The sequence below is a fragment of the Pteropus medius genome, unplaced genomic scaffold (assembly GCF_902729225.1).
Source record: "Pteropus medius unplaced genomic scaffold, Ma_sr-lr_union100, whole genome shotgun sequence".
NCBI lineage: Eukaryota > Metazoa > Chordata > Mammalia > Chiroptera > Pteropodidae > Pteropus > Pteropus medius.
Genome location: NW_024349505.1, coordinates 6,109,676 through 6,128,828, shown reverse-complemented (window position 1 = coordinate 6,128,828; position 19,153 = coordinate 6,109,676). Strand labels below are relative to the sequence as shown.

At 41.0% G+C, this 19,153-nt stretch overlaps 1 protein-coding gene across 1 annotated transcript; it reads left to right on the top strand.

The window, feature by feature from the left end:
* Positions 1–6,663: 6,663 nt before the first annotated feature.
* FUT4 (fucosyltransferase 4) lies at positions 6,664–12,146 on the top strand. The gene is made up of 2 exons (XM_039882018.1): positions 6,664–8,762; positions 8,796–12,146. The coding sequence occupies exon 1, from the start codon at positions 7,081–7,083 to the stop codon at positions 8,629–8,631; it is 1,551 nt and encodes a 516-aa protein (XP_039737952.1). The 5' UTR covers positions 6,664–7,080; the 3' UTR covers positions 8,632–8,762; positions 8,796–12,146.
* The last annotated feature ends 7,007 nt before the right edge of the window (positions 12,147–19,153 follow it).

Sequence of the window (19,153 nt, the reverse complement as noted above, 5' to 3'; positions counted from 1 at the left end):
TTCAAGGGATGCAAAGAGGCAAAACAGCTGTTCAGTGGTGGAAGTGACAAATGTCGGATCTGTGCATGGGTGGTCAGACATGCATGGGTGGTCTCTCATTCACACCTAATTCTCTTCTCTGACTTTAAGAGTAGCTGCTCTTTCCCTGCTGCCTTGGATGATCCAGGAAGTTAAGTCTCTGAGCAGCGAGCTCACTCAAGAACGAAGTTTCCTTCTTATCTAGAGCCCAGCGGTGCTGCCAGAACAGAAGCAGTTCCTTCAGTCAGGCCATCAGGGCAATGTTTATTCATTCCTCCATCTGTCTTTCTCTTTCTCTCAGGACCAAACATTTGTTGACTTGTGCTAAACATTACTAAGGGTAAATACAGACCAAAGGTTCTTTTGGGAGCGGTTGAAATTCTATTATAACCAGTTTTTTTCAATGTGATTTCACTCTCATGCATCACACAAGATTTCTGGGCTGTGGTTTATTTGGCCACAGTAAGTTTGACCTGGAACTATGGAATTTGGCTGTCCCACTCCAGGAACGTTTTCTCCCTTGCCATATGAGCAACATACATTTTACCCTTCCATTTCCACTCCTTTCCAAAATCATTTCTATGTCATTTATTTTGTTTACTTTAATCCAACAAGTATTTCTTAATATTGCAAATGCCTCAGACCCCTCTTAGAGGAAGAACCACAGGAATGAGCGTGATGGAATCCAGTCTGAGTCTGACCACTATTGTGGTCTGATTCTCTGCTTTGGGAGAATTTACACAGAATTACTTGACTTCTAGGGAAAATGTATCTTCACTCCCTTTTCTTTCATGAATTTTGCCCTGGGTCTTTGTGAGAAGTGGGGTCCGGCAGGGGGCGGTGGAGCATAGTTAAGATTCCTTTCTCCATCTGCAGAGAATTGGGCTGCTTCTCTTAGTTAGGGTCTGGTCCAGAGTTGGGGTCTGGTCCTGAGTTGGGATCTGGTTGCCTTGAGTGTGGCCACACATAAGCACTAATAGAGGGCAGGTACTTTAGTAAGTCCAGATAAGATAAATCTGAGTTCCGGAAGCTGTGCACGATTTATGCTAACTCACTTGACTGAGGACCCAAATAGACTTGGGGTGGAGGGTAGGAGGATAGTACAGGTGAACTTGAAAAGAATTTGGGAAGGCCAGTATGATACCTAACCATTTTTACCCAACACTTGGGTGCTATTTTATTTATCTTAGTCATTACTCTATAGTCTAAAGTCTTTTGCATAATCTTCATGATTGCAGAAATCAGATTGTTTCATAAGTGCCTCATGAAATGTAAAATTAATAGTGGTGTTCATTCATTAATTCACTTAATCATCTAGTAATTTATTTAACAAATCCTTGTTAAACACCTCATTGTGCCAGGCATATTGCACTGATATTAACATGTTTATTTCACTGTCAAAATAATTCTTGTGTGTATGAGTCTTGTAGTATATAATTTTACATGTGACTGCAAATAGTCTGTATTTTAGGAAAGAGTAGCTTAACAAGAAGAATGTCCTACAAATATTTAAAATATTGTACAAATATTTCTGACTTTAGTTAAAATTTCACGACATACATTTTCCTGAACATCCAAAATTCCTGCATTACCTGTTCAGTCAAGTAAGTTCCCATGTTGACTATTCACGACAATGTCTTTTACAAAACAGTAAGTTTTTGCACTGGGTAAAAAAGAAAGGCCTTGTAAGTTGGTGTTAGGTTTATTTTTCTATGAAGGATTTAATAGGGCAATAATAATAAATCATGGATTGTTGCTGAATTTATAAAAGTCTTAAAAATTTTTAACCATCATTTTTATACTTATCTGCCAAAAGAAACGATCTCTACCTATTTACATACGAATTAACCTTTATGACCATACCTGCTGACTGGCTATTGCCCATATCTCAGTAAGTACATAATACTGGGAGAAACACTGAATTGCCCTTTTCTCTCCTCAGAAAAAAAAAATGAAAGTATACTTAGTAAGTCAATGTTAAGTCACAGAAATCTCAGATCCAAACAAAAATAGCAGCACACTGAGAGCAGCCTCATGGAGCTAGGCTGACAAGAGCTCCCTTGGTGCTGGTGGGAAGATATAAGGCACTAGGAACATGGTCTGGAGCTTCCCGAGGAAAGACCAATGTCTCTGGTGAGGGACTCATGGACATGGACAATAGACTAGTGGTTACCAGAGGGTGGGAGGAGGAGGAACAAGGAGGTAGATGGGGTAAAGGAGGTCAAATATGTGATGACAGAAAGAAATTTAACTATGGGCTGAGAACACACAATGCAATATATATATATATACAGATATATCTATATATATCTATATATATACACACCTTACTGTTGAATTGTACACCTGAAACTTCAAGGATTTCATTAACCAATGTCACCATAATAAAGATAAATAAATTTTTTTTTTTAAAAAACCATCTCTGGTGAGGAGTACCAGGACAGGCTTAAAATGAACTATTTCCCCGGAGAAGAACAAAGAACAAGTTAGACTTTTAGGAACCACAGCTGGCCTGGTTCTTGCCCCAGAGAATTGTATCTTGTATTAAATTTTGGAACTGAATAGGTCATTCTTGGACATATTGTATGTTGGAACTGAATAGGTCATTCTTGGACATATTGTATGTTGATTACTCATTCAGCTTAATAAAATGAGCCTTGATTTATGAATCTCTCTTCGTTGCTGCTTTATCAATCTTTAGGTTCCAAAAACCCTTCTTTATATCTGATCTTGTCTTCATGTTTGCAACTGAAAGCCATTTCTTTCTGTGCAATATTTTGTGGAAATGGAGAGGCCTTTAAATACACAAAGAATAATGTGTTCATTGTTACCAAATTAAAAAGAATCATAGAATGTTTGAAGTTCTAAGGTGATTTAGAGTTCATTTAGAATAATGATTTCTTACATATGGCTATATTGTTCTTCCCTCCCCACCATCCCTTCCCCCTTTTTCAGGTGACAGCACTACATTTTTTCTTATGGGAACCACCCTCCATGCTTTGCTAGTCCTTGAGGTTTAGATGGGGCTGCTTCTACCCCATAGCTCCCAAAGAGGGTCTAAAGAGACATCCCTTTATCACAGTGATTACTTCAAGTATGAGCACTCAGTCCAGGTTGGGCCAATGAGAGCCAGCCTAATTTAATAGAGTTTATGGTGTCATCAGGATTCTGATTAATACATGTGTAGAATTTTCCACTGAAAACTTAAGAGGCTTCTTAAGGTCACAGAAAGTCATTCACATAGCTAATTTCTCCTGATAACTACCCATATTCTAGTAGGGAACACAGATATTGACAGACCCTTTCACTTATAAATTAAGAGCATTCATTCACTCAACAAGTCTTCACTGAGATGATGAATATTACTATATGCCTGAATCTGTGCATGAGATGGAGTTATGAATGAAACAGAACGATGTATATATGGAAGCACACAGGAGGAGCATGGAACCTACCCTCCATATGTACATATGGGTGTCCAAGAAGGCTTCCTGGAGGAGAGAACTGGTTTCCTAATATCTCTGACTCTATTCACCTTTAATTTTCTTCTTCATTCTTATAGCTACTATCTTATTTAGGTCCTTTTTGTTGAACACCTGAATTACAGCAATAGCTTTCCAATTAGACTTGTTATTTCTACCTTTATCCTGTTCCCAAATACTCAACTTATCCTTTACTGATGACAGAATAATTTTTTTCTTAAAAACATTTTACTGAAGTATAATACGTACATAAAAGTACATATGTAAGCATACAGCTTAATGAATTTCACAAAGCAAACACACCCATTAACCGGTGCCTATATCAAAAAACATGGCCAGCACATCAGAAGCCTACCTAATGTCCTCTTCCATATACTCACCTCCCCTTACAAATAAGCTTTCAAGAATACTAGTCTCCGTCTTGCTCCTCGCTTTGTTAAAACCTTTCAAGGACTCTCCACGGACTTCAGGATAAACTCCCATTTCCTTAGCCAAACTAAACCCTAGTAATTCCTAACCTAATGTCCAAATCCTCACTACCTGGCCTTTGTGTATGCTGCTCCTTCTGTTAAGACTAACATCTCAGCTCTCTTCCTCCCCCATTTTAATCATTCCTAATTGTTCCAGGAGCCACCTTCTCAAAGCCCTTCCCTCTCTACTGTCTGTTTCTCTCATAGATTCTTGAAGGTAGAAGTAGTGTTTTTTCATCCCAGTTTCCCAATTGGTTAAATGAATAAATTAGAACACCTGACATCATTAAGTTCTCTTAATGCCCTTTCTTCCTTTCCTTCCTCCCTTCCATTCTTTTTAAATAAGAACAAACCATTGTCCTGTTAATAAGTTAAGGCACATGACCTTCGACCAGTTCAGTCATGTGCAGCTTAACAAGGATGTTCAGAGTAATGTGTCATTAGGTGATTTTGTCCTTGTGTGAACATCATAGAGTGTTCGGAAACAAACCTAGATGGTAGAGCCTATTGTCCTAGGCTACAAGCCTGTATAGTATGTCACTGCACAAAATGACACGAGATTAAATCAAGCACAAGAGAAATGATGCAGTAGATGCGGTATACGCCAGACATGTGAGGCTGCTGCCAGTGTAACACCACATACTGTTTACGACAAACTTTTTTTTTATAAGTAGAATATACTCTAAAACAGGGGTCCCCAACCCCTGGGCTGCGGACCACTATCAGTCTGTGGCCTATAAGGAACCAGGCCCCACTGCAGCAGGTGAGCGGAGGGTGAGTGAGTGAAGCTTCGTCTGTATTTTCAGCCTCTCTCCAGTGCTAGCATCACTGCCTCAGCTCCACCTCAGATCATCAGGCATTAGATTCTCATAGGAGCACCGGTCCCTGGTGCCAAAAAGGTTGGGGACCACTGCTCTAAAATAATGATTAAAAAGTATTGTATAGAAAATACATAAACCAGTAACACAGTCATTTATTATCAGGTATTGAGCACTGTACATATGTGCTATATTTTTATACAACTGGTAGTATGGTAGGTTTGTATACACAAGCATCACCACAAATGTGAGTAATGTGTTGCACTATGACCTTATGATGGCTATGATGTCACCAGGCAACAGGAATTTTTCAGCTCTTTTATAATCTTATGGAAACATTGTTGTATATGCAGTCTGTCGTTGACAGAAATCTCCTTATGTGGAGCATGACTGTGGTCTGTAGAGAAGTTATGATTGGTTTTCAATGATCCGGCCATACTTTCCTGATAGATATCCCCTCCCTCTCATACTAAGGTAAGACTAAAATAAGGACAGTTTGTGGTCCTGCACCCGACCAAGGTAAGTAGACACATGGAAATTGATATTCATGAGATCTGAGCCATTCTGCTGATAGAAAGTTGGTTTAATTGGAGTATGTGGAGGATGTAAGAGAAAACTGGGAGTGGGGAGAGGAAGCAAGCAAGTAGGTTAACATTTACCAAATGCTCACCTACCATGCACCAGACACAATGTTAGGCTCTACCTATGATGTCTTACTTAACTAAAGTGGGGAAGGAATGCGCATAAATGTATAGTTTTTGAATTCAATAAAAAGAAAAGCCAATATGTCCTTTTCTTCATTTAGCTGAAAAAAGTTATTTGTGCGTTTATAGCTTTTTCTTTTCAATTAAAAATAACAGCGGAGAATCACTGAAATTCTTGATCTCAATGACAATTTAATAGCTTGAAACTGATTTTATGAAATTAAAAATAATTAGAAACATTATAAAAGGTTTCACTGTGTAGAAGAAAGTGTTACTAGGTTGATGAGTATATCCAGAGCACCTCATGCTGTCCATCCATCTCCCAAACTGTTATTGTGGCCAGCAGGCCGTGCCACCTGAAACCATTTTTATAGAAGCATTTACAATCTCTATGTGATTTTTAATGAAAAAGTTCTTCACAAAAAATCAAAATGGCAAATCTAACTTTATTTTCTGTATACATAACATCAAAAACATCTGCAGGTTGGCCCCATTCCCAGAAAATCTATTTGTCACCTAACATCCTGTGATTTATATGGCATTGGGCTGAGAACAACCGATTCACAGCTGTGATCTACTAATAATTTTCTCAAAACTGCCTCCTCTCCTTAGGTCAGCAGCCCCTGGCCTATTTAGAATTTCACTGAGTAAAAGTTTAATAACATAAAGGCCAAAACTCAGAAATTCCAATTCAAGCCGTAGGGGAAAAAAATTCCTCAAGCGACTGTAAAAGTAGATGCCTTGATTGTTTCCTCATTGATAAACCTGGAGAAGCCAATGTGATAGATATCCTTTAAGATCTAAACTCGGGCCGCTATTTGTTTATCTTAGTCATCAGTTTATTGTCCAGAGTGTTTTGTATAATCTTCATAAGTGCAGAAATTAAGTTGTTTCTTAAGTGCTTAGTGAAATTAATGGTGATGTTCAAACATTCACCTCACTGAAAAGCCAGGAAGTTCCCTGAGGACAAAGGCTCAAGGGCCTTACCTTTGTCTTTTGGTTTAATGAGTCCCCCAGCCCTAGTATAAAGAATGGTATGAGCCGGCAGTCAAAAGTGTTCAGTGGTTCTTATGACAGTAGAGTTTAACTTACAACTTGGTTTCACAATATGTACAACCTCCGTAGTCCGCGCTGCAAGGAACTGTCTGTACTTTTCTCGGTGGGTCACGAGGTCGAGGTCAAGTTCACCGACGCTTCTAGGGCTCCCTCCCTCCAGCGGGCGTCGCTGGCTGTAGCAAGGCGGTGAGAAAGGAAGTGGTCTTGGATCCGCTGTTCTTCTCGGAGGCTCTGCACTTCCGATCCGACTTCGCTCAGTGCCAGCGCCTGCGCCTGCCCTCGCGCCGCAGCAGCTTTTGGAGGGTCTCGCTCCGCCTGCGCGCACCCAGGGATGAGCCAGGCCTTCACTCTGGAAGGCGCGGGTTCGGGCCATGGCGATTGAGCGCCGAGCGCAGCTGGGAGAGAGCTCCCGGCGGGCGGGGGCGCTCGGCTAGAGCGATGAGCGCGCGCAGAGTGATCCGGGACCCCTTGAGACGGGATCCAGAGTAGCGGGTGAGGAGCGGGTGGAGCGTGGCGGAGTAGTCTGGGAGCAATGGAGGAGGTGGAAAGTGGGCGGAGGTGCAGCAGAAAACGCCCGGGGCCTGGTGGGGCCGGTCGGGCTAGGGGTGCGGTGGAGGGGAGGGACGGAGCGGCGTCCGGCTGGGCTGCCCAGCTCGCTCACCTAGTCCTGGCGGCGCGCCCCGAGGCGAGTCGCGGGGAGGGGAGCGGGATGTGTGGGCCTTGGGATTCCGGGACCGCCCTCTCCCGGTCCAGAGTCTGCGGGGAGCGGCAACGACGGCTGGAGCCGCAACGGCAGTATGAGAGCGGGCGCCGCTGCTCCTCGCCTGCGGACGCGCGGCCAGCGGCGGCGGCTCTGTCTGCGCGCGCCATGGGGGCGCCGTGGGGCCTCGTGGTCTCCCTGCATGGTCTGCGGCGCAGAGCCGGGGGGCTGCCATGGACTGCCTCTTTGCTGGCGGCCACCAGCCTGGTGTGCATGGTTCTGGCTACCTATGCCTGCTGGGGACAACTGCAGCCGCTGCCCTCGCCCGCCTACGCCCCGCCGCGTCCGGTGGGCGTGCTGCTGTGGTGGGAGCCCTTTAGGGGACGTGACGGAACCGTGAGGTCGCCCCCTGACTGTTGGCTGCGCTTCAACATCAGCGGCTGCCGCCTGCTCACCGACCGTGCGGCCTACGGGGAGGCCCAGGCTGTGCTTTTCCACCACCGAGACCTCGTGAAGGGACCCCCTGACTGGCCCCCGCCCTGGGGCGTCAGCGCGCGCACGGCAGAGGAGCTGGAGCTGCAGGTGTTGGATGACGAGGAGGAAGCTGCGGCGGCTGCTGCCGAAGACCTGGCCGCCTCGGGCCCCAGGCCTCCGGGCCAGCGCTGGGTATGGATGAACTTCGAGTCGCCCTCCCACTCTCCAGGGCTGCGGAGCCTGGCAGATAACCTCTTCAACTGGACCCTCTCCTACCGGGCCGACTCGGACGTCTTTGTGCCCTATGGCTACCTCTACCCCAGGACCCATCCCAGCGACCAGCCGCCAGGCCTGGTCCCTCCGCTGGCCCGGAAACGCGGGCTGGTGGCTTGGGTGGTGAGCAACTGGGATGAGCGCCAGGCCCGGGTCCGCTACTACCACCAGCTGAGCCAGCACGTACCCGTGGACGTGTTCGGCAAGGGCGGGCAGCGGCGGCCGGTGCCTGACATTGGAGTCCTACACACGGTGGCCCGCTACAAGTTCTACCTGGCCTTCGAGAACTCGCAGCATCTGGATTATATCACAGAGAAGCTCTGGCGCAATGCGTTCCTGACTGGGGCAGTACCGGTAGTGCTGGGGCCGGATCGTGCCAATTATGAGCGCTTTGTGCCTCGGGGTGCCTTCATCCATGTGGACGACTTTCCTAGTGCCTCCTCCCTGGCCGCCTACTTGCTCTTCCTCGACCGAAATCCAGCTGTCTACCGCCGTTATTTCACCTGGCGCCGGAGGTACGCCGTGCACATAACCTCCTTCTGGGATGAGCCTTGGTGCCGGGCTTGCCAGGCTGTGCAGAGAGCTGGGGACCGGCCTCAAAGCATGCGTAACTTGGCTCGCTGGTTTGAGCGGTGAAGCCACCCTCCCCTGGGTGTAACCCAGAGAGGCCAAATTGTAACTTTTCGATCCTCTGTTGTGCATCTCCTTGAGTGCCGAATCATGGCACTAAGTTTTCCAAACACACCATTTTACTTTATGGGAAGAAGGTGATTTACCAATTAATATTATTCAGCACAGAGACTGGATAGGAAGGACACTGGTTCTCATGATTTTTTGTGCAACTAGCAGTTGGGCTCCCTCTGTTGTTGATGGGCATCAGTGTTCAGGGCTAAAGGGGGTGCTTCCTCACCTTCTAATTAACCATTGTGCGGAGGGGAAGAAATAGCTTCACTACAAGAAGCTGTTGAGTCAGTTGCTCTGAATCTCATTGCCACAGGCCATATTTTTGGCCTGTGCTGAGTCAAATATGGTACACACTGCTCAACTCACATTTTACTGAGCCAATGTGCAGCAAACCCGTGATTTTATAAAGAGCCTTGTTGCAGGATAGTGGAAGGACTATGGCTGTAAGGGGTTTTTTTATTGTTTTTGGTTGGATTCCTCAAAGCCTCAGCTTCTGAGAAAGATGAGGAGGGTGGTCTTAGAATCCAGTTCCCCTACTCTATGAATGGAAACAAGATGCTGGATTGTCCTTGGAGAAGAGTTAAGATGAATATATAAGTGTACCTCACTTTACGCAGATGTATTCCTAAAAAGCTGCTTTTCAATCAAATCCCAAATTCACTGCCATAGGTGAGTTCAGTATTTAATAAAACCCTATGGAGAATCCCTTTACAATGTGAATAATCATCTCCTATTTTCTATGTCTATGTTTTTCTATAACCTGGATTTTCAAAAAAGCATGTAAATATTATAGAGGTGAAAATAAAGCAGAAACAACCTTCTCCCCTCTTCCCAGAAAACCAGAATGTGTTTACAAACAGAAGAGAAGGAAGCCACAGTGTCACTTTTCATAAAATCACTTACTTTGTGTCTTTACTGGACCTGAAATTTAAACTGGAATGTCAGTCCTCCAGGGGCTTGCATTACCTGTCTGCAGAACAATGAAAGAGATGGTACTACATTATGAAATCGTACAATAGGAAAAAAGTTTCATGGTATCTATTAATGGCAGTTTTTCTGTCAGTTTTTTGTTAAATGTTTAGTTGCTAGGGAATGGAATTACATTAGTGCCTGGGCTAATTTGTTAAAGACTAAATCTATATTTTTTCCGGGGCCAGGTTCTCCTCGTAGTCTAGATAGTAGTGTATATATCCTCACATTTCCAGGACTCTTGAGACTGTGCCATGGGACCAACTTTGAAAATATGAGCATTGACTTTTAAAAGTTTTTGAATGAGCAGCAGATTCAATAGGTGTTACCGTGTGCCCACTCTGTGCCAAACACTGGGCTTGGAGTGCCACAGGAAAGACAAAAATTGTAAGGCAAGTTCCCTTTAAGACTCTTACAATCTACTACTGCTAACAAGTTAATAATGAACTTTGATAAATCAACTGGCAGAACCTATTTGTTTTAGTGACGTTTTTAGTGATATAGACCATAAATGAAGTACTAGAAAGCCAGTTGATTTACAGCTTGAAATAATAGTTTATATTTCTCCTTGATTTATTATAATAAGGATCTTCAGTGACTAATTATTGTGGGTAGGGTCCAAGAGTAATTCGCTTTATACAGAGTTTTGCTGTAAACAGTAATTTTGCATTTGTCTACTACAATTAGCTGAATCATAAAGTTTTATCTCTGTGCATTTGTTGTAGACTCACTTAAAAAGCTCACTAAAATCTAAAAAGTGCTTCAGTTCTCTCATCTTTAAAAAGAGAAATTAAAATCCGTGGATAAAATTTCCTCATTAATATATTATAATATAGACAGAATTATAATTACAAAGGATCAGTTATCCAATAAAAAGGAAAAATTCTAATTTTAAAATGAGCGTTTATGAGATATTGGCCAATGATCTAGGTATTATTGGGAATCTACATGGGACAGTGGGAGAGAACTGTCTGAAGGTAATCTGGCTTAGATTTGAATTCCAGCAGTGTGACCTTGGGCAACTAGTAATAACCCTTCCTTTAAGGCATAAACTTTTCTTTCAAATTTATTACAAATTTAATATTTTTAGCACTTGATGACTCTAATTACATGAGTGCTTCTGAAATGATATTTGCATCAGGAAGACAATCTGATTTGCTTTCAGTATGCATAGGTCCTTTCTAGTTTCCAAGTCCTTCCCCGGCAGTAATTTAGAGATGCCAGGGCGGCTTCATGAATAAAGCCGCAATTTGGAGTCAGAACCTGAGTATGTGGTTCTGCCACTTTCTGCCCCTATGGTCCTAATTAGACAGAGCCTAATTGAACTCTCTGAGTTTTAGCTTCCTCATTTATAATGCATGAATGCCCTTACAAAACAAGGATTAAATGTGATGATGTACTCCAAGATGCTTTGTACATTGTAAAGCACTACACAGTTACAGGATGCTCTAAATTTTTAAGGCTCTAGAAGAGGGGTTAGCATACTTTTCTGTAAAGGTCCAGAGAGTAAAGATTTCAGGCTTTGCAGGCCATACAGTTTCTGTTGCTGCTACTCAAGTCCACTGTTATAGTGCACAAGCAGCCATTGATAATACATAAACAAATGGAGTACCTAAATTTGACTCATGGATCATAGTTTGTCAGTTCTGCTCTAGACTTTTAGAGATACAAGGAATTTGAGAACCTACCTGATGAGGGTTTCTTAAGAGGGATTTAAGAATTGGAATTTAAAATTTTTGAGGCAGCTATTCTTTGGTTCCTAGACCAGCTTTGCAACATTTCCTATTATCTTATTTTGAACAAGTTATTTAAGCTTTCTGTGTTTCGATAGTCTCATCTCTAATCGAAGGTAATCATGTATAATTTATGGAGGTGTTAGGAGAATTAGACAAGACACAAAGTACTCAGTACAGTGTCTGGCACATAGGAAACACCTAGAAGATGTTAGCTATGATTATTACCAGCCCATTTTACAGAAGGAGCCGAGGTCCAGATCCAGTGAAGGACTCACCTAAGGTTATAGTAGCAGTGGCAGAACCAGCTGTGCTTGTGCAAATCACAACCACTTTGAGCTTCTGTCTTGAACTTCAAAATGAGAGTGTTGAACAAGATCTCTTGGGACCTCTAGTTCCACTTGCCCTTATTCTACTAACTGGCACCCCAAAGCTTTAAGAACTAACTCACCTTCCAATGTGCCTTCCTTACAGTTTGGAAATGACTTACTATAAACAATAGTAAACTGACAGAAAACTAGGCATCACAGGAGGAGACTCTGATTTAGCATTAAAATAATTTTAAAGTGTCAGATGCTTTAGATATCAGGGAAGGGAACCAAGTCCTCGGTAATTAGCATGGTGAGTAATTGCACTGAATACATTTTGTCATTCTTGAATGTTTCTCAGGGACCTTTATGTTACACATTCTTATAACAAATCAAGTATTTATGTATACATGTTCAGGTTATTTTGACAAAATGATTAAAGTAATGAGATTGAAAATGACTCCTTGTTTATAATGTGTATCCCCACGCGCTAATGTGTTTAACCTTGACACATGGTAAGTTTCTTGGTCAAGGGGTTTCTTTAAGTTCATTGGTTCTAGATTGGTAACTGAAATGTAATGGCTTTGCCTCCTCTGAATTGCATCTGGTCCTACTCAGCTCATTCTTTTGTCTTCCTTGCCTGGCTTTCTCACTTTAACCTGATGACTCATCTCTAAGGGCACAAGTAGTATATACCTTTCTCTCATTCCAATTTATTTTACTAAGTGCTCTAATGCCCTCTGTGTACTGTCTCTAGCTCCTGTTCACTAAATTAAACAATGCCATTTTTTAAAGAGGTGGAATAACGTCTGGCAATGTGAGGGTGGGCAGAAGTATCTTTTTTAGCAACTGGACTCAAATTATTGAAAGGGGAAAATATAAAATTGGAAAATACTCTAAATATTTTCTCTGCCCTCACACACACACCACACACACACACACACACACTGCACTGCTGACATGCTCATTTCAGAACAGATTTTGAAAAATTAATAATAGCCAGCTTAGGGTAGGAGGAGTGACAAGAAAAGGATTTGGTAATGAATGAGTTAAAACAAAAGTGCACTACAGAGTAGAACAGATGGTAAATATAGATGATAAGTGAAGAGGAAAAAGGAAAAAGTAAAGACATTGGGGTAATTGAGTAAGAAGTGTTTGAAGAGAAAGCGAGATTAGAAAAAAAGGAAAGGGAAGATAAGGGCTCAATGACAATGAAGGAAGTAGGGTAAAGGAGGAACATATGCACAGAGAATGAGGGAATGGTGTAAAAGCCACCATTCTGTGACCCTTTTCTAAGAAACCTTTGTTCCGGCTTGAAATGCAGCATCTGTTGGCAAATGAGAAATGAAATCAAGAAGTCTGAACTCACTGGCAGGACAAGTCAGAAACTTAACAAGAAATGAACTAACATTTCAGCAGAAATGTAAAACTGTCCCATGATTCATTACAACAGATACTTGAAATCTTATGAATGCTGCTTTTTCATTTTGGAAAAAAATCCCATTCTTTGCAGTTGTTTTTTTTTTTTAAATTCCCAGTTGGCATACTTCAGTTGTACTCAACATCTACTGTTAGAGAGATTTATTACGTTTTTATATACCCATAGTCAACAAATGACTTTTTTTGAAGAAGAGCCAAAGGACTCAATACATTTAATACACTTACTTGTTTCATGTGGAACCCTATTATAAAACTATTTCAAGTTAAGTTATAAAAAATTGGATTTTTGAGATCTTTAAATTAGTGTTTTTATATTTTAAATATTTATTATATTTTGAATTACAGTTGGCATGTGATATTATATTATATATAACATTTATATAACTTACAAAGTGGTCATCCTGATAAATCTAGTATCCATCTGACACCATACATAGTTATTACAATATTATTGACTACATTCCTTATGCTATACTTTACATCTCCATAACTATTTTGTAACTACCAATTCATACTTCTTAATATCTTCCCCTTTTTTTACCCACTCCCTGTCCCCCTCCCATCTGGCAATCATCAAAATGTTCTCTTTATCTATGAGTTTGTTTCATTTGTTTTCTTTAGATTCCACATGTAAGTGAAAGCATATGGCATGGCATTTGTCTTTCTCTGTCTGACTTACTCCACGTAGCACAATACTTTCTAGGTCCATTCATCTTATTGCAGATGGCAAGATTTCATTCTTTTATAATATTCCATTATATATATGTACTACCTCTTCTTTATCCATTCATCCATTGTTGGACACCCAGATAGCCTCTATATCTTGACTATCATAAATAATGCTGCAATGAACATATGGAGTCACATGTCCCTTCAAAGTAGTGTTTGGGGTTTCTTCAGATAAATACCCAGAAGTGGGATAACTGGATTCTTATTTGTCCCTTGTATAGCCTTGTTTTAAAGTCTTTTATCTGGTATAAGTATCGCTACCCTAGCTTTTTGGGTTTTTTGTTTCCATTTTTAAGAAACATCTTTTACATCCCTTTACTTTCAGTTTGTGTGAATGTCCATGGCACCTTTTAAGCTGCTGTTCAGTGCTGGAACTCAGAGTGAGTGAATTCGTTACCAAGAAAGTTCGTGCACAGGCTCCTTAAGAAGATGTCTGTGATTTCAGTGACCCTATATCTCACTCAGCCATAATCTCCACTGGTTTATATAGCCAGAAGTTGTGGAGACTTCTCTTCTTGGCACTGGAACCCTGGGGCTGGGGAGCCTAGTGTAGGGCCTGGATCCCTCGCTCCTCCTGGGGAAACTCCATAGCTGAGATGTCCAATTTTCAAACACCACACATGGGTGGAACCAGCCTGTTCCGTGTCTTCGCCCCTCCTACCAGTCTTGAGGAGGTGGCCTCTTGTCTGTGTCCCTAATTGTAGGACTTCTGTTCAGCTAGACTTAAGGTGACTCCTAATGATGGCTGTTCTGTAGTTTAGTTGTAATTTTGATATGGTTATGAGAGGAGGCGAGTGCAGTATTTACCTACTTCACTCTCTTGACCAGAACTCCAAATTAATGTTTTTAAAAGTTACTGAATCTTACCTAAATATACTAAGAATAATATCCTATTAGACTATGAGTGTTAAAAATCTTAATCTGAATTATTTTTAAAAGGGGGAGAAATGGACTACTCAACAATACTTAAACATTTCTTGAGTGCCTTCTATGTTCAAGACTAGGGATTTGCTAGGACTTGGGGATGTAAATAAAACTAAGGCAAGGATTCTGCACTCAAAAAGTGTATGTTCTAGTGGGAGAAACAGACATGTTTACAGATAATTCTAACATATAAGTGTTGTTGTAATAAAGATATGTCATAGTAAGATGTATTAGATCATGTGCAGAATTACAGAATTTAAGGAAAAGAAAGCAGACTCTCAGTAGGAGCTTCAGAGAGGTCAGAGGATTACATGTCAGGAGTTAACTTTCTTCATCACAAACTAAATCTTCTTAATGTTCTTTCCAAAAAATACATATGTGACAGCCTCTGGTGTCAACACTTACCTACTTGATTATTTTTACTAATACTACAGTTAAAAATAACTGTCATTATTAAGCATTACCTTCAAAAATGACTATTCTCTCTAGGGATTTTGCTCTCCTAGCAACTAGGAACACCTGCTCCTATTCTACGTATTCTTGTTCTCATAATGTTAAGTAAACTTTTTAGAAATCTGTTCCACTACCTGAAACTTTTTCTGAAATACAATTAAGCATACCCATCTGAGTGATCAAACAGAAATACCTTTAGATAAAAATGAGTTTTATTTAATGATTTGAGCCTCCTTTTTTTGGAAGGTACAAATTTAAGGCTTTTAAACAAGGATTCTTTGCCGAAAACTGTAGTTCACTAATATTTGTTATTTATTAAGCTCCTACTATATGCAGGGTGTTTTCCTGATATTTTTTTCTGTTTCATACCCTTTACATTATAGGCACTGTGGTAGGCAGCCTCTTAGATGAACCCTTTTTGGTCCCTGCCTCCTGGTGTCCATGTCTTTGAGTAAATATCTCCCTTTGAGTTTGGTCTGGATTTAGTGACCTATTTCTAATGAATAGAATATGGCAGAAGTGAAAGGCAGAAACTTCTGAGATTAGGTTATAAAAAGCCTGGTTTTCCTTTTGGGGGGGTCCTTTCTGGCTTTCTAGCTTGCTTGCTGGGAGGGAAGCCAACTCAGGTGATGTGAGCTGTGGCAAGAAACTGAGGGAGGCCCTCTGGCCAACCCCAGTGAGGAACTGAAGCTCTCACTCTAACAGCTTGAGAGGACCCGAGTCCTGTGAACCAGATGAGCAAGCTTGGAAATGATTCTTTCCCAACTGAGCCTTCAGGTGAGACCCCAGGCCTGGCTGACATCTTAATTGCAACCTCATGAAAAACCTTGAGTCCGAGGTCCAGGAGAGCCACACCTGGATTCCTGACCCCCAGAATCTGTGAAATAACAACTGTCTGTGTTTCAGGATTGGTTTGGGGGTATTAGTAACACAACAATAGTTAACTAATGCAGACATTATCTCCACTTTAGAGATAAGAAAACAGAATCAAGGCCATTAATCACATACAATCATGCAGATAGTACTTGAGCAAGGATTCTAATGCATTCCATGTGATTCCAAGTCTTTCTTTCATTATAGCATTTTGTACTCTTTCTTTCATTAAGCCTAAATTTTGTAATAGCTGTGATGTGTGTATACCCCTGTATCCTAGTTTACATAAGTTTTTCACTAATCTTTAGCTGCTTATATGGGTGATCTTCTTAACTACTCTGAATTTGGATTTTCTCACTTGTAAAATAGAGGAGGCATATGTTTAGCACTGGCTTACCAGAAAGCTTGCTGGGACTTCAATGTCTAGACATTTAGAAAGAAGCAGGAACTAGGACTGGGAAGGGCTTAGACAAGGTCAGCTGACTCACTAGAGGCAATGACTTTGCGTAGTTCCCAGCAGCTCTTACCGTTGTTGTAGCCGCCAGCCCCTGAAAGACTCACGGACCACCAGAAATCAGTGAGTTAGAGGAAACACGCTCTTTATTCAGCCAGCTGGGTCTGCCAGGGGTACACAGACCCCAAATTAAGCAGCCCCGAAATGTAGAGGTACAGAGTTTTTAAACCCCAAATCCCATTCCTCATTCTGTCTTAAACACAAAGGTCTATTTTTCTCCTATTCACTACCTGTCAACCCACAGGTCTGATGTGCAAGCAGAGGTACAGAAGCAGAAAGCTTATTGTTAGAATGTTATGTTCCCATGGGCGATAGCCTATGTTCCTATGGGTGATAGCCAAGCAGTAATTTTCCAGCCAGCACAGAAGCAAGATCTCAGATGCTCCCTAAGAATAACAGCTTTGCAGTTTCTTTTATACATTTGGAATTAAGGAGGGAACATAGGAAGTTTAAATGAAGGTGAGGGAAAGAATGGTGGGGATTGATTCCAGGATAGTTACCAAGATTACTGCTCCCTTGAGTATGGTTACACCTCAGAGGGGTCTCAAAAAGAGGATTACTCTGACATTTCAAAGGTGTGTTGACCTAAATACACAAGAACAATGGGCAGGGCTTGCTTAAGGCAAAACCTTTTACTAAAGAAGCTATATGCCTGGGGCAGCCCCTCCTACAGGCCCTCCCAATTCCTGTCTTGGTTAAAATATGTCATTAATTTTGGCATTGGCAAAGGGTCGCTCTCATGCCAGGTTCCATCATGTCACTAGCTTTCTAGTTCTCTGATTCTCAGTGATGGAAGGGCAGGGAACACTGGTAACATGAAGAAATAATGCTGGCTCTAGAGTGATGTGGCGCCACGGCCATTGATTTTAGCTCCTGATTTATTGCAGCCATTGTTCTGGATTTTCTTGGATGCCCCAATTTACAATATTATGTAATGTATGCGTATTTATCTCTAGTTCCCAATTTAGGGTTTTAAAATGTGGTACTATAACTTTGGAGGACAGCCTCCCTGCTCATGGATTGGTGATTGAGTGTTTATATCATCTGTGGTGGATGCCCCCCACTTCAACAGGAACTTCTTTTTGGCTGTGACTGAATGGGAAGGAGAGGTGTATGCAAATTGGAGGGCCAGGGAGATGTTGCTGAACTGCCTGCTGCAGGCTTCTGATTGTTTCTTTGCTTTTAGAGAATTATAAGTTGAGAGCTTGACAAAGAGTTTATTCAGGAGATGGTCTCTTGAATTTAAAGTGCAAAATTTGAAAAAAAAAAAAAAAGCTTTGCAAAGGAATTGGGTAGCTCTCTATGACATTTTGATCTAAGTGTGATTGACATATTGACATAGTATGGATTTATGGATTTCTATTTACATGGGCTTCTCTGAAACCGAAACACTAGAACGTGTCTATCCCCTCCTAGATATCATATATTTCCTATCTTGTTAAAGTATCATTATTCTGGAATTACATTCGTAGCAAAATTGTCTTTGTTCTAGAATTATGTTTCTATGATTAATAGTTTTATTAATAATAGAACAGAAATAACTAGAAGCTATGATAAAATTTGGGCAATAGTTATTTCAATGACCAGAATTCAAAGTATTACACTGACTTTCAATACTATGTTAAGAATAACAGCTTGACAAATTGTTTGCTTTTTTTCCATACCACGTTAATGTGCTTACTTATATTACTTGAATTGTGTATTGTACCAACTTATTAAATTTAAAAGAATTTGGAAGAAACCATTGTTATGCCAAAAGTACATATTAAAAATACTCTTTTATTTTAGGGTTTTCCCTTATGTGTAGTTAATTTTTAAATTTACTTTTTGTTTCATTTATCTAACCCTAGTGTACCTCCAACTAATTCTCAGCAAAGCGTATCTTCCCCTCCCCATTCCTGTCACTTCTCCTTTTCCTCAATACAGAATAGGCAGAATTATAGTTTTATTTCAGTTATTTGATGTTATATGTGAAATTAAATCTGGGCCTCTGGAACCATGATCAAATTGAAATCATGATGAAAAGTGTAGAAACTTTGCCTAGTCTGATTTGCTTAGTCATCTTGATGTTTGTTGAAGCCTGTATGTCCTGACTGGTGCTGTCATATAGGGATCCACAACCAACCAATGCTAAAATATTTGAGTCCCCTCCAACCTGGTATATATTGTCTTCTACAGCTATTATAATCTAACTTTATCCATATAAATTACATATCTGGAAACAGTTGGTAGAATAAGTAGAAATCCAAATCAGTCGGTAAGTCATTAAGATTTATCAATGCACAAGAAACACAGAGACATAAGTTTATAGTTCCCAGAATGCTTTTCACATACTTATAGCCTTTACCTATTCATCCATCATTCATCCATCCACATGCATCCAAGAATCCAGTCAGCCATTCATTTAATCAATATATGTTTCTACATAATAGGTATTATGCTAGATTCTGTGGATACAGAGGTGAAAGTCATGGGTCCTGCAATGGCGCAGACAAATGAAGCAAAAATTTTCAAGTTGCTTGATTAGAGTC